At 39.3% G+C, this 23,993-nt stretch overlaps 1 protein-coding gene across 6 annotated transcripts in view; it reads right to left on the bottom strand.

The window, feature by feature from the left end:
• Window positions 1-23,993, bottom strand: part of apc (APC regulator of WNT signaling pathway) — a 196,909-nt gene that overhangs the window by 82,906 nt on the left and 90,010 nt on the right. Inside the window, exon 1 of one of the 6 annotated variants that reach the window (XM_043710654.1) lies at window positions 10,889-10,894. The exons of the other annotated variants lie outside the window; for them this stretch is intronic. Within the exon in view, the coding sequence (XP_043566589.1) occupies window positions 10,889-10,894 (6 nt within the window). Of the gene's footprint in view, window positions 1-10,888; window positions 10,895-23,993 lie in introns of those variants that run through there. 6 annotated transcript variants of the gene reach the window in all.

Genomic DNA, 23,993 nt, shown 5'->3' with positions numbered 1-23,993 from the left:
AAAACCTCCAAAATAAATCTAAATTTAGTTGAAAGATACTTCTTTAGGTCTCTTCTAGCTAGAAATTTCTCAAAGTCATGTCCTATACATACAGTCAGAATATACAACAGCATGGAAAGATGCCCTTTGCATTAGTGCCAGTCACGAAGCACTGATCTGCTCTCACTCCACTTCCTAGCACTTGCCCCAAAGTCTTATAATCTTTGGTGTTTCAAGTTTTGTGTAACTACTACTTAAATGCTGTGATGGTTCCTGCCTCTTACCACCTTTTCAAGCGATGCGTTCCAGAAACCTAGCAACACCCTGGGTGGAAAATGTTTAATCAATTCTCTTCTAAATCTTACTCTACTTAGCTTAAGTCTATGCTTCTTGGCTATTGACCCCTCCATTAAAGTTTTTTTTCTACCCTATGTTCCTCAAAACTTTATACTTCTCAAACAGATTTTCCTCAGTGTTCATGACTCTCAGGAAAACAACTCCTGCCAATTTAGCCTCTTACAGAAGAAAAGTTCCAGCCTTAGAAACATTATTATTTCTCCTGAACATCCTCTCCAGTGTAATATACTTTAATCGCCCTTTTATAATTTCACAACAGAGTACATTTGGTTCAAAGTACAGGATAACATACCCAGAGAATAGGATCAGAAATATCTGAAAATGAGATTCAGTCTGAAGCAGCTACAACACAGGACTACTTTCATGTGAATCAGCAGACCGAGTACGTGACTGACAGATCTAACTGATCACACAACCTGAGGAACAAATCTAAGTTCTGCAGGGCCACTACATCCAATTGTGAATGATAGGAGAAAGTTTAACTAACCAAAGAAGGGGTCTCTAAATACCCTTATTCTCTCTGATAGGGAAGCCCAGCACATCAGTACACAAAACAAAGTTGAACCATTTGCAACAATCTATAGCTGGAAGTGTTGAGTAGGTGATCCATCTCAAACTTTTCTTGAGGTCGTCAGCAATTCAGTCTTCAGCCAATCCAACTCATTGTCAATGACATCATAAATTAACTGAGGACAGTGGATAATGCAAAAGCTATGGATCCTGATATGCACCAGAATCGCCACATCCCTTGCCAAGCTGTCCTGGTAGATACAATGGAATTTACCTGGCAAAATGCCCAGGTGGGTCATATCCACAAAAAGCAGAACAAATGGTTTCCTCTTGATCAAAGTGATTAAAAGTTGTCATTGACAGCTATCAAGAGCACTTAATACAAAAATAAGTTGCTCACTGACTTAGAGACCGCCAGAGCCATTCAGCTCATGACTTCATTACAGCCTTGCTCCAAACAAGAAAAGAGCTAATGCTGGAGGTGACGTGAACAAGACTGCCATCTTGTTAATGCAGCATTTGGTTGAATGTGACATCAAGAAACCCTATCAAATAGGAATCAGGGAAAATTCTTGACTGGTTAGAGACAACAGCCGCAACTCATATAAAGGAAAATGATCACAGATTTGAGGTCTGCTATCGCAGTCCCAATACATAAGAATATAAGAAACAAGGGTAGGAGCAGACTATTTTGCCCTCAAGCCTGCCTCGCCATTCAACAAGGTATGCTTGATCTGGCCCAGGCCTCAACTTCTCTTTTCTCAGCTTGTCTTAGTCCTCAACTCCCAGATATTTTAAAGTCTAACAAACACTAAAATACTTTCAGTGATCAAGCCTCTATAACTTTCTGGAGTAGAGAACTTCAGAGAATAACTTCTCTTAGGGAGAAGAAATTCTGTCACATCCCAGTTTTAAATGTCATCTTCTCTTGTAACTATAGCCCATAGTTTGAGATTTCCCATCAGTGGAAACAGCTACCCTGTTAAGCCCGTCAATCTTTATGCTCTCCTTTACACAATTGTGATCACCCACAGACATGGTGAATGCTTTGCAGAAGAGCAACCTCTGTCCACAGGAATGACACTGAGCTTGCCACTTCAATAAACCACCTTGCTAACATTTCCACCCTGAGCCTGTTGCAATGGTTCAATAAAGCACAATGCAAACTCAAGTGACAACATCTCATTTTCCACTTGGGAGCTTTACAACCTCAAGTTCTCAATACTAAATTCCATATGCTCAGAAACTGACCGCATTACGCCTGCTTATTTTTTTTATTCGTTTTTTTTCTGCTCCCCTCCCACACAGCCTTGTCTTGTTTATAACAACAGAAATTGTTGGAGAAACTCAGGTATGGCAGCATCTGGAGGAAGAAAGCAGAGTTAATGTTCAAGTTCGATGTCTCTTCTCCTGAACTGGTTGAACTGTTGGCAGATCCACCATCAGGACAGTTCTGATGAAGTCATTGGACTCAAAAATGTTAAATTGTTTTCTTCCCATATATGTTGCCAGACCTGCTGGGTTTCTCCAGCAAAATCGGTTTTTGTTTCAGATTTTCAGCACCCACAGCTCTTCATTTCATATTATTGTCTTGTCTGTATCTTGTTTTCTCTGCTCTTAGAAGACAGGATGCATTCTCTCCCTTCACACCTTAATGTATGCCAATTCCTTTTATTCATTCACAGGATGTGGGTGTTGCTGGCTAGGCCAGCATTCATTATCCATCCTAATTGCCCACAGAGCTGTTCAGAGTGAACAACGTTGCTGTGGGTTTGGAGTCACATCTAGGCCTGTCCAGCTACAGATAGCAGCTTCCTTCCCAAAAGGATATTAATGACCCAGATGAGTTTTTTCATGACAATCAACAATAGCTTCATGGTCATTATTAGCCTTTTAATTCCAAATTTCTCTTGGATTCAAATTCCACCATTGGGCATGGCAGGAATCAAATCCAGGTTCCCAGAGCACTACCTGGGCCTCTGAACCAATAAATGACGATAATACCACAAAGGTCACCGCATCCCCTTTCACCAGCATTAACAATTCCTTTGTCTTTTGCACTGAGCTTCTTTATCATATCACCTTTTCTCCTCCTCCACCTCTGCCCAACTATATTTACACAGATGTTGGCAGGGTGGGAGGTTGAATAGGCTGGGGCTGTTTTCCCTGGAGTGTCGGAGGCTGAGGGGTGACCTTATAGAGGTTTATAAAATCATGGGGGGGGGGGCGGAGACATAGATTTAGGGTGAGAAAGGAAAAAGACAAAAGACACCTAAGAGGCAATTTTTTTCATGCAGAGGGTGGTAGGTGTATGAAATGAGCTACCAGAGGAAGTGGTGGAGACTAGTACGACTGCAACATTTAAAAAGCACCTGGATGGGTATATGAATAGGTCGGGTTTGGAGGGACATGGGTTGGGTGCTGTCAGGTGGGACTAGATTGAGTTGGGATATCTGGTCGGCATGGACGAGTTGGATCAAAGGGTCTGTTTCTGTGCTGTACATCTCTATGACTCTATGATAGTAGGATCTAGTGATCATAATTCTATTTGTTTTGTAAACAATCGCACAATTATAGAATCCCTAAAGTGTGGAAGCAGACTATTCCGTCAAGGTCCACACCGACCCTCCAAAGAGCATTCCACCCAGACCTAGACCACCACACCACCCCACCCCCACTGACCTGACCCCGGCATCCCTGAAATCCTGCATTTCCCATGGTTAATCCACCTAGCCTGCATATGCCTGGACACTACAGGCAATTTACCATGGCCAATCCACCTAATCTGTCCATCTTTGAACTGGGGAAGGAAACCCATGCAGACACAGGGAAAATGTGCAAAACCGATCAAACCCAGGTCCCCGTACTGTGAGGCAGCAGTGCTAGCTGCTGAGCCACCATGCCACACCAGATAGTTATGGAAAAAGGTAACACTTCCATAAAAATTAAAGTTTTTAATTGGAATAAGGCAAATTTTCATGGTTTGACACAAGAACTTTCAAATATTGATTGCAGTAGAGTGTTCGTATGTAAAAGAATGTCCGATAAGTGGGAGGCCTTCACAAGCATGATAATGAGAGTTCCAAGTCATCATAGTGAAAGGTAAAACTGGTAGGATGAGAGAACAATGGTTGAATAAAGATAGAGACTCTATTCAAGGGAGTACAGACAACTGGGTTCAAATGAATCTCTTGAACAGCATAAAGTGTGTAGGGACATTCTTAACAGGGAGATCAGGAAGGCAAAGAGGATATGACATACCATCAGCAAATAACGTTAAGGATAATTCAAAGAGATTCTACACAGGCATTAAGATCAAGACAGCAACTAAAGAGAGAGGAGGGCTACTTAAAGATCAAAGAGAATTTCTTTGTGTTGAACCTCAACGAGATGGGAGAGATATTAAATGAATATTTCACTTAAGTTTTTACTGTGAAGAAATAATGGGGGCTAGAGAACTCAGGGAAATAAATATGGATGTGTTGAAAACAGTTAACATTACAGAAGAGGAAGTGCTGGAGGTCTTAGAAAATATGAAGGTGGATAAATCTCCTGGGCCTAATCTAGTGCATCTCAGGACATTGTGGAAAGTTAGGGAGAAAATTGTGAGGCCTCTTGCAGAAATATTTTCCTCATCTATAACCAAGGGTGAGGTGCCGGATGACTGGAGTGTGGCTAATGTTGTGCCTTTAAGAACTGATGTAAAGAGAAGCCTGGAAACTAAAGACCGAGAAGTCGGACATCTGAAAGATAGGATTTATATGTATTTGGAGAGGCAAGGAATGATTAGGACCAACCCATCTTCAACTGCTTCATCAATGACATTTCCTCTACCAATGCCAAAAGTGGGAAGGTTCACTGATGGTTGCATAATGTTCTGACCCATTCATGACTCCTCAGATTCTGAAGCAATACATATCCCTATGAAACAAGACCTGGACAAATAACTGGCAAATAACATTCACACCTCAAGTGCTGACAATACCCACTTTTAACAAGAGAATCGAACCATTGCTCAATTCTCCACTATCAACATCATTGGCATTGCCATTAACTGGAAACTTGACTGAACTAGTCACACTGTGGTGACAACAGCATGTCAGAAGCTAAGAATTCTTCACCAAGTAATTCAGCAACTGATTCTTTAAAGCCTGTCTACCAGCTACAAAGCATAAGTCAGGAGTGTGATGGAATACCCTCCATTTGTCTGAGTATAGCTCTAACAACACAAGAAACTCAACACCATCCATGACAAAGCTGCCCACTTGATTGACACTCCATCCTACACTTTCAACATTCACTTCAACAAATATACTAGCTAAACGTTACCTTGGAAAAAAAAAGACGCCCAGGCTCTTTAAGCTGCACCTTCCAAGCCCACCACCTCTATCACCTCAAAAGAACAAAGGAATGGCTTGTGACTCCTACTGCTGAAGTAGGAGGTCCAGGTTCAAGTCCCACCTGCTTCAGGAGACGTATAACAACATCTCTGAACAGGTTGATTAAAAAAAAACATTCACAAGAAAACACCATCTGCAAATTCTCCTTCACGCCATACAATAACCTGATTTGCAATATTTTACTATTCCTTTTCAGTCACTCGATTAAAATCCTGGAGCTCCAATGCTGTGGTGTACCTATGCCACATGTACTTGAACAGTTCACCACTGCCTTCTCAAGTGCAATTATGGTAGTGTAGAAATGATGACAGAAATCAGTAATGCCCATATCCCATGAACAGATAATCTAGGTTATTCTGCCCATACAAGAAACACAATCGTATATTATTTGTTGGGGAGAGGTATGGGTTAAGGGTGAGGAACAACAATTCTTTTTAAAATGATGTGTAGAGACAGAGGAAATCGCCAATTAAAATCCAGAAACTATGAGTTTAATTCTTACCTGTTTCGTATTCCATACTGCCCAGTTTAAAATTATTTAAATGGTGGTAAAAACCTGCAGTACACATCAAGTTAACATTTTTCCTGTACTTGTTCATTAGCACAAATGTAAAGCAAAACAATTACTGAAACCATAGAGACAGAATACTCTGACATCACAAACAACTGAAACCATAGTGATAGAATTTAAATGTATTTTTAAAAATTGAATCAACCCAAGGGAACCAGAAAATAGCAAAGATTAAGGCATGACAAATTAAAAAATAGCAATTAGTTTCCATGTAAATTTAAAAGCTGACAATTTTAAGACTACAGATTTCATTCTCTGATTTTGGGGAAATAATGAGTTATTTGTTGTTGGGCACACCGTAATGAATCCTGATCTCACCAGAGTATGAGCTACCCAGAATGATATATTAAATCATATTATTACATTTGTGTACAAATTATTAGCTCATACATAATTATTTAACAAGAATATCATTTTTAAAAATCTGACAATTAATCTCTATGCATAACATGGTGGGAATTCCATAAAAATTTAATTCATTTTTTAAAAGAAATTTTGTAATGGAAATATTTAGCATTTTGTTGGAATTTCTGCTTTGCAGGAATCTGAATTTGCATCTGGACTTAAATTGAGCTAATTTTCAGAACTGAATATTTTCCCAATTTCCAGCGGATCAGCATAGGACTTTTCTTTTTCTCATTAAATAATATTACACCTTTACCAGTGGGAACCTGTTGCAGTGTTATTAATTATCTGAAAATACATTTATGTTAAAAGGTAAATATTTTTTAATAGAGTTATGCCTACCATTAACTATTTAGATTTTAAATAATTGAAAATTACTCTAGGAAAATCTACAAGCCATTCACTAGTTTCAGTGGTTACAATAGTCAGTTTGAATAAATTCAATACTTTAATATGTAAAAGGTTTTAAACCAGTATCAGTACCAGTGCAACTAAAAGAAAATGTATTTTAAGAGAAGACCCACCAAACAGAAAATTGCTATGATTATTAATATGATCTGCAGGCTCACATATTCTATGCCTGCACCTACCATCTGTTCCACTTATTGCCATATATTCTGTCACAATTTGATGCAAACATTTTTCACCAAATATAAATATGTATGCCCATATTTGAAGTCAAAGTGAAAGTTAACAGAGTTAATGTTTTGAATCCAGTTCTGAAGAATTGCTGGACTTGAAACATTAACTATCTCTCTCCACAGATGCTACCAGACTTGCTGAGTTTCTACAGCAATTTCTGTTTTTGTCTCTTAATAAAAGCGGGTGAATAAATGGCTCAGTGGGTCGTCAGGTAGAGGGTGTAAACAGTAGGTCTGGCAAATTGAGATGCAGGAGTAACCCAGATGTTATACCAGGCATTAACCTGTCTAACATCTCCTGAGTAACTATCAGGAGAAGTTGCAAATATCTCACCCAAAGCTCCACCCTAACCTCAGAGTCAGAGATTTTATTTTCCTTTTAAAATATTTATGGAGGGCCCAAGACGTCAGGAAATCAGACCATGAGAAGTTTAAACTTCCCAGACAATTCCCATATATGTATGCAAGTCAGGACTTTTGAAGAGTTCTGAATCAATGATGAGGGTCATGGTTTTAATGATTCCTCCAAGTTCTAATGCCATCGTACATTTATTAATAAACCAATTTTCAAGATGATTGAGGTTTTAAATTCTTTTAAGCTTTTACATGTTCATATTTGTTTATTTTTAGTTTGTTCTGTAAAGATTTGTTCCTCATTGATATTTGAGCACATTGCTAGCTTGGGCTTCTCTACTGTCTGGTAGATTGACTTCTTAGGTGAAAATGGACCTATGAAGTAAAGTTGAAAACTCTCTAATATGGTCTTCAACATTACCATCTTCTTGCCTGCTCTGCGCCTTGAGCCAGATTTTCTTCACACTGCTACTGACCATTAGGTCAGCTGTTTCAAGACATTCTTTCTACTATTCCATGTTGAATAGGTAGGGGTTCAGAAGATCACAAGAAAGAGGAGTAAAGCATTCAGCCCTTTATTTTCTATCCCAAGTTCACATACCCTCCATGCCCTTCATTCTGATAGAGTGACGTACCAACTCGTAAGTATGGCTGACATTTTAGTAGTACCTCAATTTCCAGACCACTCAGTGGCTCAACTAATTATTCTTGTACTCTTATTTTATCAGCATCTTCTTGTTAAAACCAGATATAGTAGTAATTTAGTATATTTGCTATGTTTTCTGCCTATGCGTATGTCTTAAAGAATCCCTACAGTGTGGAAACAGGTCTTTCGGCCCAACAAGTTCACACCAACTCTCTGAACAGTAACCCACCCTATTATCGTTTATTTATCCCTGACTAATGCACCTAACCTACATATCCTTTAACACTATGGATAATTTAACATGGCCAATTCACATAACCTGCACATCTTTGGATTGTGGGAGGAAACGGGAGCACCAAGACGAGACCCACGTAGACACAGGAAGAATGGGCAAACTCCACACAGTCGGCCAAGGCTGGATTCAAACCCGGTTCCTGGCGCTGAGACAGCAGTGCTAACCACTGAGCCACCATGCTACCCATTTTTGGTATTATTTTTAGTCAACAGTTTGCTCCATCTATTCCTGTCTATTTATTTTCTGTGTACAGAAAACTTCTGAATTCCATTTCATTTTCGCTGATATTCTATTCACATATTCAATCTTCTCCCTTCTATTTTTTTAATTCCTCTCTGAACTTCTATGTTCAGCATGCTGCTACATGTTTGTCAGCCAATCCACTACTTCAATTTATCTGGATCAGATCCATTTCCCAGCCACCTGAAATTGACACTGCTCCAATTAATTATTTTTACATTGGTTTGTTCTACATCCTTTTCAAGATATACATTAAAACTTAAGATGCTAAGACTACTGCTCCTAAATATTCTCCAACTGGCAAGTTGATCCACTTGACTCACATCAATCACTGAGAACCAGGTTCAGGATTGAGCAGAAGATGTTTTTTTACAAATCTACAGAATACAGACACAGCAAGAGAGAGTGCGAGAGAGAATGCAAGAGCAAAAAAACTAAGATAAGCAGGAATTTCTTCACTCAGAGGATTCTGAGTCTTTGGAAATCTCTGTTGCTGAATGCTATAGAAATTGTCACTAAATGTGTGCAAGACAAAGACTGATAAAGGATATGGGGATAATATAAAAAAAGTGGAGGTTACTGATCACATATAATCTCGAACAATGGAGTGAATCTGAGGAATTGAATGGCTTACTCTTGCCCTATGTTTGTATAATGATATCTGGAATCATGCGGCTCTGGCAGAACAAACTGAACATTCAGCAGTGATTATTGTCAAGATTAGTGTGGTGCTCAAAAAGGACAGCAGGTCAGATAGCATCCGAGAAACAGGAAAAATGCTATTTTGGGCAAAGGAATGAGGCTGGAAGCCTCGGGGGTGCAGAGATAAATGGGTCATTGCTGAATAAGTGCTACTTGATAGCACTGACCTTCCATTACTCTGGTATAATTGTGAGTAGGCTGATAACTGGCCAATTTTATCCTGTGTCAGTAAATGCCAGCATACTAGCTGTACTCAAAGAGCTTTGCAAGAGACCTGGATAGTTCAGCAGACAAGGCTTCAGTAAAGCCTTTGCTAAACTCCATTCTTCAGCGCTTTCTTGACATCATGTGAAATCTAGAGTTTGGTGCTGAAAAAGCATAGCAGGTCAAGCTCCTCAACAAGCATGATGAGGGCATATGCATGAAACATTGATTCGCCTGCCTGACCTGCTGTGCTTTTCCAGCACCACACTCTCAACTCTGATCTGCAGTCCTCACTTTCTCCCATCATGTGAAATCTATCAAATTGGCAGAAGATTTTCACCAATGAGGCTGGGGACTTTGGGAGGCACACTTGGATCATCCACTCAGCACTTCTGACTGAATATGGATACAAATGCTTCCACCATATCCTTTATACTGGTGTGCTGGACTCCGTCATTTTCATAACCTTGGGGATGGGGATGCTTACAAAAATCACTCCTCTGCCAATTAATTGTTTATCTTTTCAGCATCATTCATAACTATATTTGTGTGACTGCTGAGCTTTGGTCCTATCCTTGGTTAAGGGCTACTTATCTCTGATTATAGCGCTTTGCCTTCCACTGTTCAGCATACATGTAATCCTGCACTGTACCTTCGTCAGGGTGGTATCTCAGTTTTAGGTAATAGTGATGTTTGTCCTGGCACACACACCTCACTAAACTAGGGTTCGTCCTCTAATTTGATGGCAATGTCACACTGGGATATGCCAGATTATGCATGGTGCTTAAAACAATCCTGCTGCTGATGGTCCAGTGTCTCATGATACTCTGGTTCAGAGTAGATCTAGCAACTCAAAACTTTCATTTACCAATAGTGTCAAATAACACGATGAAGTGTGTTTTCAGTCAGAAGATGGGACTTCACAAGGGCTGTACAGTGTTCAACCCTGCCATCATTATGGGACAAAAAAAAAACTGTAGACGCTGGAATCCAAAGTAGACAGGCAGGAAGCTAGAACACTGCAAGCCAGGCAGTATCAGGAAGAGAAGTCAAGGTTTCGGGTATAACCCTTCCTCAGGAATGGAGGCCTGGGGAGCTGGAGCTGCAGTTAAAGAGGGGAGAGGGTTTGGGGGGGAATGGTGATGTTGTGATAGGTGAACATAGGTGGTGTGTACGACTTGGTTGGTCAATGGGAGGAATGGATCTGGTTGGTAGCTGAAAGGAAGGTTTTTGCAGATTGCTAAGAAAAGTGTAAAGTAGGAACCTCCCTTCTGTTGGCTCTCTCACAACCTGCCACAAGTCTGATCTAGAAGCTAGTTTTTCTGAATTTGGTCAATCTTGCTCAACCAGAGTATATTCTGTGCATTACTACCTCTGCGCTTCTTTCAAGGTGTACTACATCATAAGTTGAGTGAAGGCAGCAGTTGAGGGTAGGTGATGATCAGCAGAATCTTTTCTTGTCAATGTTTGACCCAATAGCATTCAACTTAATGGGACTCAATCAATGCTGAGGATTTCAGGGACCACTCTCCGTGACAAGGATCACTATGCCTCAGGCAAGGGGAGAAATCAAGAAGGTGGAACCTTCATGGTGACATCAATTGGTACAGGAATGGAAGCCATATTGTTAGTTTCACTCTGCATTGCAAACCAGTCATCCAGCCAACTGAACTGACCCCCAAGAAAATAGTACACTGTGCATTACATTGTAGGATTTTGATTATATACCATACAATTTACAAAATATGCATAAGCATCCTTTTTCTCAATAATGGCATGACATTTGTTAATAGTTTGAAACACATGATTTGAGTGTCTTTTTAAAAAAACACAATTCTCAGCATGTGGACATTACATGCAAAGCTGGCATTTAACCTCAAATGCTTTGAGAAGACTGTTCCCATGAACCAGAGTTGCCCAAAGGGAGAAGGCACTATTACAATGTTATCCACAGGGGTTTCACAATGCATCTGCATGACAATTCAGCAGCATGTCAATGTTATTAACAGTAATCAGTTACTAAATTTCCAAATTTTAAAAGTGAATTTAAACAATAATCTGATGGAATGTGAACATATAATCTTGAGATTTCTACTGTAGATTGCTGGGATACTAGACCAATACTAGCACAATATTGCTGAAATGCTTACTGTTTCTCACTCCACAAACATGCCCAGACCAGCTAAAAACATCTTTCCACTAGTTTCTGTTTTTATTACAGATTTCCAGCACCTGCAGAATTTTTGATTTCCCCCAGTTTTAGCAATTAAATACGGAATACTGTCAGGTGAGAAACAGTAAGCGTTTTAGTACTAATTTGGTGGTACTGGTTTGGTTACCCAGCTCTGAACCAGACAGAAATACTCTTATTACACAATGAACATGAGCAATATTAAAACTGATAGAAATATGGGAATTCTAACCTCAAAAAGAATGTTATAATAGCAACTTTAAAAATCTCTCAAAACCAGGTTATAGTCCAACAGGTTCATTTGGCTAGTGCTTCCAAATAAACTTGAACTATATCTCGTGTTGTGTGATTTTTAACTTAATACACCCCAGTCCAACACAGGCATCTCCAAATCATTAATAGCAATTGACAGAGAAACAGGTCTTCACTTAAAACTGTCTAAAACTGGAGTTCCAACAGAGGGCAACAGATCTCTAAGTAAAAATGAGGTAACAAAAAAACCCAAATCATTAAGTACAATAAACAATGGAAGATGTGAAAGAAATATATATCTGCAAAAAAAGACAGTGGCATTTTAAGTTACGTAAGCAAGTTCAAGAGAGGATCAGTGAGTAAGCGATTGCGGACAAAGAATGAACGTGAAAGCATGAGAAGAAATGAGAGAAAATTACTGAGGAAGGAGTATATCAATGAGCAAGAAAGATCACGAGGGGGGAGAATAGAGGAGACATTCAGCTGCTCAAGATTGTTCTCCAGTTCAAGTAGATCACAACTGATCTATTTATACTCCATTTACCTGCCATGATTCCAAATCCCTTAATACCGTTAGTCCCAAAAGTCTATCAATCTTAATTTGACGACTTTCAACTGATCCAACCTCATAAGCAATTTCAGGAAGTTACAGATTTCCAGTACTTTTGGGGTAAAACGGGCTAGTGAATGAGATTTATTAAGCATTTCAATTGTATCCCTACGTTCCGCGCATGTACAGTTTCGTTGGAGATCGGGTCTGGGAATTTGCGTGAGGGGACGGAACCTTGGCAAGAAGTGGAGGAATGAGAGACAGAGTGATAGGCAGGGGCAGTGGTGAGAGAACAGGAGAAACTATATTTCCCCTCAACCGAATCTCACTTCAATATTGCCCCGATACCGTGCACAGTGCGGACTTGGCTCGTAGCGCAACGTCGAAGCAAGAGAGCCATGCACATGTGCGTTTCCGAGTGAACACAGGCGCAGGTGCCCCGCAGTGTCGGCGTCCGCAAATACTGCGTAAATTCTGAGTAATTCTTACACAGCCTCAATTTACGTCACCCCGCGATAGACAGCTAAACCTTCAACTACTTAGACCCGGGGTCTTGAATTCCCTCTCTCAACCTCTCTGCCTTTCCCAACACTCAGGCCATTTCTTATAAATTACTTGATACCAAACCTTCGTTCATCTGGTTGGCGCTGACGAGTTGGACCGAAAGGTCTGTTTTCGTGCTATATAACTCGATGACATCATAACTGTATGTGGTTGAATATTAAGCTATTACCTGTTGATACTTCTATTAAGCCCTTGGAATGGTTTACGTGTTAGAAGTGCTATATAAATGCAAGTTTTCGTATTAGGTTTGAGTTTGACTGTGCCAGAGTGGGAGGGTGTGTGGGATGAGAGACATTCAAATCACGAAGTGGATTCTCAACGAACCCGGGAGTTGAAGTAGACCATTCAGTCCACTGGGTCTCGCCTGTCATTCAGAGAGATCACCGCTAATATGATAATCCTCAACTCCTTTCTTGTCCTTTCCCCATAGATTTCCCTTAAGTTATTAGAAATCTGTCTCAGACTTTATTTCTAATAGATTCAACTATGTATGACCCAACTCCCCAAGAATCTTATGTTTCAATAAGATCTCTTATTCTCCTAAATTCCAATGAGTACAAGTTCAGCTGAATCAACCTCTGTACCTGGACTGATTGAACTTAACAAGGTCACTTATATTTTGATATTCCATTCACTTTGAAAAAGGTCAACATTCACTGGCCTTCCCCAATACCCATTTAACCTTGATGTTTGCTTTGTGATTCAAGCTCAAAAGATCCCGAAATCCCTTGGTACTGTAGCTTTCTGCAGTCTTTCCCCGTTTAAGTAATATCCAGCGTTTCCAAACTTCCTGCATAATCTCACATTTTCCCCACTGTATATTCCATCTGCCAAGTCTTTATCCAATCACTTAACTATCTATATCTTTCTATTCATGTCATCCACAAACATGGCAATAGCCCATTCCCCGCTGTCATCCAAATGTACTATAAATAATTTCCCATCCACACTGATGCTGGTGGCATTCCACTATATGCAGGTTGCCATCCTGAAAATACCACCTTAAGACCATCTGTCTTCTAGTAGCGAGCAAATCCTCTATCCATGCCAAGATACTAATTCTAATACCATGGGCTCTTGTTAAGTAGTCTAAAAGATACCTAATTGGATGCATTTTTGAAATCCAAATTTACAACATCCATCAGTTGCCCTTCATCTACCCTGCTTACTGTCACCTCAATTTGACAGGCAGGATTCCTCCTTGAAGCCATGCTAAACCTGCTTGATTATACTGTGTGCTTCTAATGCTCTGCTATTAGAGCCTTTACAATAGCATTATATTTTATATTATCTAATATTTTCTCAAGCCAACTGGCCTATAGGTTCTCTCCCTTTTGTATAAAGGGTTTTACTTAGGAAAACTACCAATCTTCTGAGACTTTTCTAGAACCTAAGGATTCTTGGGAAATTCCTTTCATTGTATCCACTGTCACTGTAGCTACTTCCTTTAAATTCCTACAATGTAACCCATCAGATCCAAAGTAATTATCAGCCTTTAGCCTATTTATTTCCCTAGTACTTCTTCCCTAGTGTTAATTATTGTCCTTACTGTCACCACTACCAATCCCCCCACTCCTTTAGCGTCTTGATTATTTATAATTTTTGTAACACTATTAGTATCCTCTACTGACAAGACTGATGCAAATTTCTTTGCCATTTCTGGGTGCCTCATTATTTCCCCTGCCTTGTTATGTATGAGTGCTATTCACGGTGGCCTCTCTTTTCAGTTTTTATATGTTTAAAGTAGCTTTTACTGTTTTATATTATTGCTGTTTATCCTCAACTTATTTCTCTCATTTTTAGGTCATCTTTTACTTGTTTTTAAAACGTTCCCAATCCTCTGATTTAGCAGTAATCCCTGTCACGTTGTTTTACTATTTCAATTTGGTATTGTCCTCAACGTCCTGAGTTAACAATGGTCAGTTATTGCTCTTCGTGGAATCATTCTTCCTCCTCATCTTTGCTGTAAGTCATGAACAATTAAAAAAAAATAAAATGTCTGCCATTGTTCATTAAATGACTTTTCTGCATAACTCCTTTCCCAGTCCACTCTACCCAACTCTTCCCTTATTCCCATGTAATTATCCTCATTTAAGTTTAGCACAGTTGTCTCTGATCCAAGTTTTTCACTCTCAAACGAAATGCTAAAAATTCTATCAAGTTATGGTCACTGTTCCCTTGGAGATCTTTTGTTGAAATCACTTATTAAACAGATCCAAAAGTAGCCTGATGCTTGGTTGGATTCACAACATAACTGTTCTCAAACTATCCAGAATGCACTTGAATTCTTCCTCACAGCTACGTTGACTAATTTGATTTTCTCAATTTATAAGATTAAAAGTTACCCTTGATTAATGCACTGCCTTTTTCACATGCCCTTATTTATTTTCTGTACTACAGAACTGTTATAGGGGCCTATAGATGACTCCCATCATCATGTCTTCATCTTGTTATTTTGTACCTCCACCATATGGATTCTATATCAACCAACCCAACACCATTTCTATCAAAGACACCTACCAAAAACTTTCCTTCCCATCTGCCCTTTCAAAAGGTTACATACCTCAATGTGCAGTTCCCAATTTGATCTCCTTGTTTATGGCAAATCAGCAAGAGGTTTCCTTGTCTATGCTCTTCCTCATGTCTTGAGATTTCAAGGGGGCTGGAAACAGGTCCACTCACTTCCACCTGCATATCAGTGTGCTGCCTCCCTCTGCTGATATGAATGGTGACAGGGTTTTCTTGGACACAGTCATAATTTTAAAAATTATACCTTTAAGACAATGTCAGGTTGCAGCCCAACTGATTTGAGAGACCAGCTGTCCTAATTTTAGCACTAGCTAAACCACTACATAAAAACCAAATGCTATAATACAGACAAAACTACAAATTGCTGGAAGCGCTCAGAAGGTCTGGCAACATCTGTGGAGAGAAATCAAGAGTTAACATTTCGGGTTCAGTGATACATCCTCAAAACGGTTCTGAGGAAAGGTTACTTGAGCCAAAACGTTAACCGATTTCTCTCCACAATGCTTCCAGACCTGCTGAGCTTTTCCAGGAATTTCTAGTTTTATCTCTAAACCAGTACATGTTGGCAAGGGGGACTTGCAGGGTTGATGGTGCAAAGCTCCCATTGTTGTTTCAGGTCCCCAAGTTGATGTCAGGTACTCCAACTGGTTTCCATTTTTAAAAATAATTTTTAGCAATTTGATATAACTAATGACTTCCTAGACCAGTTCAAACAGTACAAAAAGAGTTAACCACATTTCTGAAAGTCTGGAGTCACATGCGGGCCAGACCAAATAGAAACAGCAGTTTTCCTTCCCTAAACTATACTATGGAATTAGATGGGTTTTTAACGACAATCGTTTCATGATTGCTATTACACATTTAGTATCAGATCCATTTTTAAAATGTAAATTCTACTATGTGCCACAGGTGGAATTAAAACTAGATCCCCAGAACGTACCTTAGTCTCTGGATTACTAGCCTGGCAACAATACCATTATGCTATTGCCTCCCCTTGAAAATAATATGTCAGCTTTGCTTCATTGAATGGTTCCATATTCTCCTAGTCTGTCAGAGAAGTGTCAGATTGCTTTCAATGACTTTGTCTAACCTCCAAATGCTTTCTCTAAAACAACTACTTCTGTGGCAGGTGATGGAGAGGCAGAATTCATTGGTGTATTTTTCTCCTTCTACTTTTTTTCTGACTAAACCTTCATGAAACACATTGAAACTGTCTCTATTTAGAGGGTATTGTTATGATCCCTGATGAGCTGCCAAATGAGAGATAATGGACCAATAACTTAAAGTTTGAAATACCAGGCATCAAGAATAAAAACACAAGATTCTACAGTTTTGAACAAACAATAAAAAAGTTTACAATCGGAAGTAAAGTAGAACACAACTTACTCTAACATCCAGAATTAACATGAAGTAACAATGATTTGGGGCTGAACACCCCAAGCATATGACATAGCAGATGTCAATATAGATCCCACAAAGATTTAGCAAGTGCTCCCCTCCAGCTTGAATGACCATTTCACAAATCTCATTAAAACAAGGGAGTGATGATTGAGCCTCTGAAGTCCCTCAGACTGATACAACTACTTATGTTCTTGTAGTTCAATCTCCTTTCCTGTGACTAAGCCCCACCAGATTCCTGATGCTACACTCGAGCATTTACTCAATTTTATCCCCTTCATAAAGATGGCACTTTCCTCAGGTTTTTGTGAACTCTCATCCAAGTTCCAATAAAGAAACACTCAGCTGAGTTCTGAAGAGGAGTCACATCAAATTCAAAATGTTAATTGTTTCTCGCTCCACAAATGTGATCGGACCTGCTGAGTTTCTCCAGTATTCGTTTGATTTCTACACCTGCAGTACACAGTAGCGTCATCTCAGGCTGCATGTGTCCCATTCAAGTATTCAAGTGCTTCCATTGTAGAGTCCGTCGTGTAAAAGGAGATCACTGGACCGGAGTTTATGAAGATAAGTACTGCTGAACGGCTTCCTTCATCCCCACTTCCAGTCAACAAGTCATCATGGGACTTCAATGAGTCTGAGCCCCTCAGAACCAAAAGCTACATGGAGACAGTTTCTTCAGCTGTTCGCCTCGCTCCAGTGGGGAGAGTGAACTTTTGCGGAGTTTCCAGTTCCTCTTCACTCAAACCTCATCAACCTGGAGTGTGTTAACACCACCTCTGCCTAGAGCATCTTTTCATTGCTTTTAATTACCCGACTGACCAATAGTCCCTTGATAGGAACCATCTGTTTAGATAGCCTCTGACCAATGGCCTGGGTTCCATGAGTTCCCTTTTCACATATACTTCAAGCCAGTGATCTGCTGTACATGACAGTCTTGACAAGGATCCTCAAGATGGCCAGCTCCTTTAGGTACAAGAAAAAAAATGCTTGAAGAGAGCATTTGCAGCCTGTGATGCTGCTGTGCATGTGTTGGGGGTTCCCAGGGCAAGCCAGGAATTGGAGTACCCAGCCTCCACAGTAGTGCCACAAGTCGTAGTTGCTAAACCATCCCAAAAGCACGAAAGTTGACATTTCCTCTAAATAAGGTTTAGCCATGAACATGGAGATTCAAATATTTTAATTATCCCCAAAATCATTTCTCCCAGCTGTCATGAAATTCTGAGTTACAGATTTTCAGTAATAGAAATGCATCCCCTTCAAGGGTAAACTAGAACAGCACCAGAATTGATTGAGAACAGGTAATACTCACTGGATTTTATATTTAAAAGCTGGATTCTTAGGGCCCTCTTGTGGTGCAGTGGTAGCGTCGTACACCTGGACCAGAAGGCTCGAGTTCAAGTGCCTCTTGCTCCAGAAGTGTGTAATAACATCTCTGAATAGGTTGATTATAAAAAATAGATCAAATTAAAAAAAATGTAAAAGCTGGATTTTTCACCAGTTGGGGATGGGGTACACTTCTGGCCAGGGAAAGGATCCAAGAGGGAAAGGTCGAAACTGGTGTTTGTGCTAAACATAATTTATAATGAAAACCCTTGTAAATGTGTTTTTTTTAAATTGCTGAATTCAACATATGGATATTGGTCTGTGAAACACAGGTGAGTTAAGTGTTTCTGGGTAAAAGCCAGCTGGTGTTTCAGCCATTTATTTTGACAATTTCTCAGGGATAGACCTGAAGTTTGTGACCCAATAAATTCTCCTGAAATTCATCTGCATTCATTTTGGCTATACTTGGGTTGGGAGAATTTACAATATCCAAAGCCTGATCTTAGAGGGAGCAGAGAGTTTGGAACTCATCTTGTGTCAGTAATCCAAAAATTGAAAGGCAGAGTCAGAACGCAGTCTGGTTAAAGTTATTGGAAATCATGACCTGGCAGGACTAAACTCATGCATTACAGAAGGAAATCAAGAGCAACCTTCTGGACAGTAATATGTCAGGCTAGGAGATTAGTGGTAAATCAGAGGATTGGAAAAGTTTTACAAACCAAAATGACAGAAAAAAAAAGGAAGATCACCTTTGAGCGTAAACTTGCAACTAATATTAAGACAGGCAGCAAGAGCATCTTTAAGGGCGGCACAATGGCACAGTGGTTAGCACTGCTGCCTCACAGTGCCAGAGACCTGAGTTCAATTCCCACCTCAGGCAACTGTGTGGAGTTTGCACATTCTTCCAGTGTCTGCGTGGATTTCCTCCGGGTGCTCCGGTTTCCTCCCATAGTCCAAAAATGGGCAGGTCAGGTGAATTGGCCATGCTAAATTACCCATAGTATTAGGTGAAAGGGTAAATGTAAGGCAATGGGTCTGGGTGGGTTGCTCTTCGGAGGGTCAGTGTGGACTTGTTGGGCCGAAAGGCCTGTTTCCACACTAAGTAATCTAATCTAATCAAAATATAAAACAAAGAGAAGAAGCCAAAACGAATACAGACCATTTAGAGAATGAGGCTTGGGAAATAATAATGGGAAACGAGGAAATGACAGAGGTATTGAATTAGCCTTCATTTTAGAAAACGCAAAGCATTCCAAAATTACTGACTGATCAAGGGACAAAGAGAGGAGAGAAAATAAATAGTGACTAATCACTAAAGAAAAAGTGCTAAGGAAACTAATTGAACTAAAGACCAATAAGTGCTTGAACTTGATGGGATGCATCCTAGGATACTGAAGGAAGTGGCTAGAGATACTGGATGCATTGGTAGTGATCTTCTCAGAATCCTTATTTTCTGGAAAGTCCTTGAAGTCTGGAAAACTGCCAATTTAATATCATTATTTAAATAGGAAAGCAGGCAAAAATTAGGTACAATACACCAATTAGCTTAACATGTGTTATTGGAAAAATGTTAAGAGTCTATCATAAAAGATGTAATAATAGAGCTATTTTTAAGAAAAATGAACAAGCAGAATAACCACAGCTTCACAAATTTACTAGAATTCTTTCAGATGGTAACAAGCAGAATAGACAAGGGGGAAGCAGCAGATGCAATATACAGTTGGATTTTCAGAAGGTATATGCTAATGTACCATATGTTAGGCTATTTAATCAGATAAGAGCCCATGGTGTTGGAGGTAGTACCCTCTAGTATGGCTAGAGGATTGGCTACCTAATAGAAGATGGTTTAGGACAAGGTTTGGATGGGGGTAAAGAATGGTAACTACTGGATTGCTAGTGACCAGTACTGGGGGCCATTCCTTTCAATATATGTTAGTGACTTCAATGAGGAAAATGAATGTACAATAGCTAGGCTTGTAGAATACACAAAAATCGATGGGAAGGCAAGTAGTAAGGATGATACAATCCGCAGAGGGATGTAGCCAGACAAAGCGGGTGGGCAAAAACTTAGCAGATGGAAGAATGATGTTGGAAAATATATGAGGTTGAGAAATTTGGCAGGCAGAGGAACTAATTATTATTTAAATAGGGAAAGACCGCAGAATGCTACAAAGCAGAGAAATTTGGGAATCCTTATGCTTGAATCACAAAGAATTAACATCCACGTTCACTAGGTAATAGGGAAGACAAATTGAATGCCGGCCTTTATTTCAGAATGGGATTGAAGTATAAAAATAGTGAGGTTTTGCTAAAACTATTTAAGACATCATACCAAAACTGGAATACAGTGAACAGTTTCAGATTGACCTAAGGAAAGACATACCAGCATCACAGGTAATCCCAGAGAAAGTACACTAGACAGCTATTAGGTATGGAGAGGGCAAGGAAGGTGGGCCAGTACACATTAGAAGTATGAAAGGTAATCTAATTGAAACATACAAGATTTTTAGAGCTGAAAATGTGTTGCTGGAAAAGCGCAGGTCAGGCAGCATCCAAGGAATAGGAGAATCGACGTTTCGGGCATAAGCCCTTCTTCAGGAAGGGCTATTAAGACAGGCAGCAAGAGCATCTTTAAGGGCGGCACAATGGCACAGTGCCAGAGACCTGGGTTCAATTCCCACCTCAGGCAACTGGGGTTTGGAGTTTGCACATTCTTCCAGTGTCTGCGTGGGTTTCCTCCGGGTGCTCCGGTTTCCTCCCATAGTCCAAAAATGGGCAGGTCAGGTGAACCAATATCAGATTGGTTTGTTTCGGGCATAAGCCCTTCCTGAAGAAGGGCTTATGCCCGAAACGTCGATTCTCCTGTTCCTTGGATGCTGTCTGACCTGCTGCGCTTTTCCAGCAACACATTTTCAGCTCTGATCTCCAGCATCTGCAGCCCTCACTTTCTCCTCGAAGATTTTTAGAGGGTTTGACAAAGTAGAAACATAGAGATTGTTTCCCCTGGTGGAAGAGTCCAGAACTAGAAGGTATAATCTCAGATTAGGTGGTCATCCATTTAAATCCAAGATCAGGAATTTTGTCTCGGAGGATAGTGAATCCGTGGAATTCTTTACTGCAAAGGGATGTCAAAGCTAGGCTGTTTACAAGATTCAAGACATGAAGATGCTGGTGTTGGATCGAGATGGACAAAGTCACAGGTCAAACAACACCAGGTTATAGTCCAACAGGTTTATTTAAAATCACAAGCTTTTGGAGGACTGCTCCTTCTTCAGGTGAAGGTATCTTCTGCCGAAGGAGTAGCCCTCCAAAAGCTCGAGATTGTAAATAAACCTGTTAGACTATAACAGTGCTATGGGAATTCTGAGTGTGATAGTTAAAGCTGGGATAGACAATATTTTAATCAGTAAGGGAATGAAGAAAAGGCAGGAAAGTGGAGTTGAGGATAATCAGATCAGCCACAATCTCATTCAGTGCTCCTGTTCCAATGTGTTATGGATTGAGAATAGAGGAGTGAAAAACAGGTTCAAATTTTTTTTTGCAATATCAAATTGGTTGGTTTTTTTCTGTACTGAGTTCCAGCAGACTGCTATATGTTATAATACCTCACACTTTTGAGAAGAATATTACAGTTTTAGAGAAAAATATAATGAACATTCACTCAATCTACCTGGATGACAGATGGTAAAGGTTGGCTTTAAAAGGTGTATGTTTTTCTGTTTGAACAATGCATATGATGTCATAATAACAAAATTGCTTAATTTCACAACTAGATTGATTACATGGTTGAAGGAAAAGAAGTTGAAACAATGTGGGAAATTGTATTAGAACTATTTGCTTATATGGAGGTTAGTGGATTCAACTGAACATCCTGTTTTTGTGTTGTAACATCTTTGTATTTCTATGCAGAGTCTCTGCTCTTCAAAACTTTCCCAAAACATTTTGTTATCTTGTTTCCTTCCTTGCAAAATCTTTTAAATAACTTTTGCCTGGACCATATTTTCTGGCTTTCATTACTGACTTTCTTGTCAACTTCTTTGTAAATCTCAGACATTATTCACAATTTTTATAAAATACACATTTTAGTTACATATTACCTAATGATGCATCAAGCAAACCAAGGCTGTTTTGCAAATATAAAAATGTCTGCTCCATTACGCAGCTTCTGTTCAATTTTAGATTCGTAAAATGCAATTCTGGAAGCAAAACCCAGTTCAAACTCTCTCAGTTATGGAAACTTACAAGTTGATACAACAATAGGATTTCGGATTAGTTAATATTTTTCAAAAACATTATATATTATGGCAAGTAAAAGTGCATTCAATTTCAATCTTTTCTTGTCTGATTGAATGGTTGTTAAGCAGTCGATGCTTAACCACAAGCCTCAGGCTGCCAATCACCACATTGAATACTAATTTTGCTTCTTCAGTCGAGAGAGGCTGATAGCATAAAGTCGAGACAGAGGAAACTGGGCAAGGCCTAAAACTCATTCTAAATAGAAAGGAAACGAATTACGTTTAAATAGCGGCATGACCTCAGGGCATTCCAGTGCCTTACATGAAATACTTATGAAATTTAGCAACTGCTTGTATTACAGGAAACTTCACAGTCAAAGTTGCATGTGGCAAGGTGATAATGACTAGGTTAATCTATTTTCATGTGTACAAGGAATAAATATAAATCAGCAAACTGGGGAAAAATTCTCTACTCTTCTTTGAAATAGCTTCTTTAGCAAAGTTCTACCTTTAACATCTGTCTTAAAGGGCCAACATAGCCTTAATTTAACAACTCAGCTGAAAGCCAACAGCTGGGCAGTCAGTCTATTACGCACACAGTCTGGATGCAAATCAATTACATGGTCTAATCAATGAATTCTGGACATAAATGTATTCTTCATATAATAATAAAATGCTCATTCTCTGCATGTTTCATGTTCATTCATTAAACCTATAAAATGTGAACACCTTTCAAACATGCTGTTGGAGAAATGAGGTTGTGAAGATGCTTTCATCACTATATCCATATTTTCAGGTGCAGGCAGGCTACTAATTTCACAAGTCCTTTGAAAAAATTTAACCTCACTTAGATGCGCTCTATCTTTCTTAGAATGCATTTTTCAGACAAAATAGGTCAGATTAAAAATTGGATCTCCACCCCAATTGTAGATTCTTAAAAATTTTGCATTCTTAAATGCATGATTGATAGTGAATAAGTGGAAGTCTTCAGTTTTAAAACTCAAAAGAAGAAATATACTATGTGCCTTTGTCATTTCTTTGGTTTTCAACTGTTCACACTGACCTATATACTTTTACACATATCAAATTTGGGCATATTCTGATGAAATCATCAAGTCAGATCTAAGTATCATTCCATTGATAAAACACGAGCAGTTTCAGCATAATTTTGAGAACAATTTGTGGGTGGTACTCAAATGAGGAAAGGTCCAGTTCAAAAAGGCAAATGTTATAAGATAATTCAATTATGTTGCTTCAGTTTCTTACTGCACAAGTAAAATATACAATACAATGTTATGTTACTTCTGGTAAAGCTTTATGCTGGTAAGCTAACAGTTTAGTATTTTAAATAGATCAGTAATAAAGGAAAGTTCAGTTGGAATTGTGAACAGGAATTTGGATTTATTGCACAAAACTACAAAATCTAGTCCTCTCACACTGTACAGTAAGGCTTTAATTTCAACAAAAAAGGACTTTATATTCCAACTTTCATTTGCAATGAATGCCCATAGCAACTCAACAAGTTGAAAGGATTTAAAAAACAAAATAATTTACAGAGCAATATTTAATGGAACACAGTTGTGAGCTGCTAGCTGCAGATAAGCTCAAGGACACAAAACTGTTAGTTAAACAATACATGGGACC

The sequence above is a fragment of the Chiloscyllium plagiosum genome, chromosome 2 (genome assembly GCF_004010195.1).
Source record: "Chiloscyllium plagiosum isolate BGI_BamShark_2017 chromosome 2, ASM401019v2, whole genome shotgun sequence".
Classification (NCBI taxonomy): Eukaryota; Metazoa; Chordata; class Chondrichthyes; order Orectolobiformes; family Hemiscylliidae; genus Chiloscyllium; species Chiloscyllium plagiosum.
This window is presented reverse-complemented; position numbering and strand designations above follow the sequence as displayed.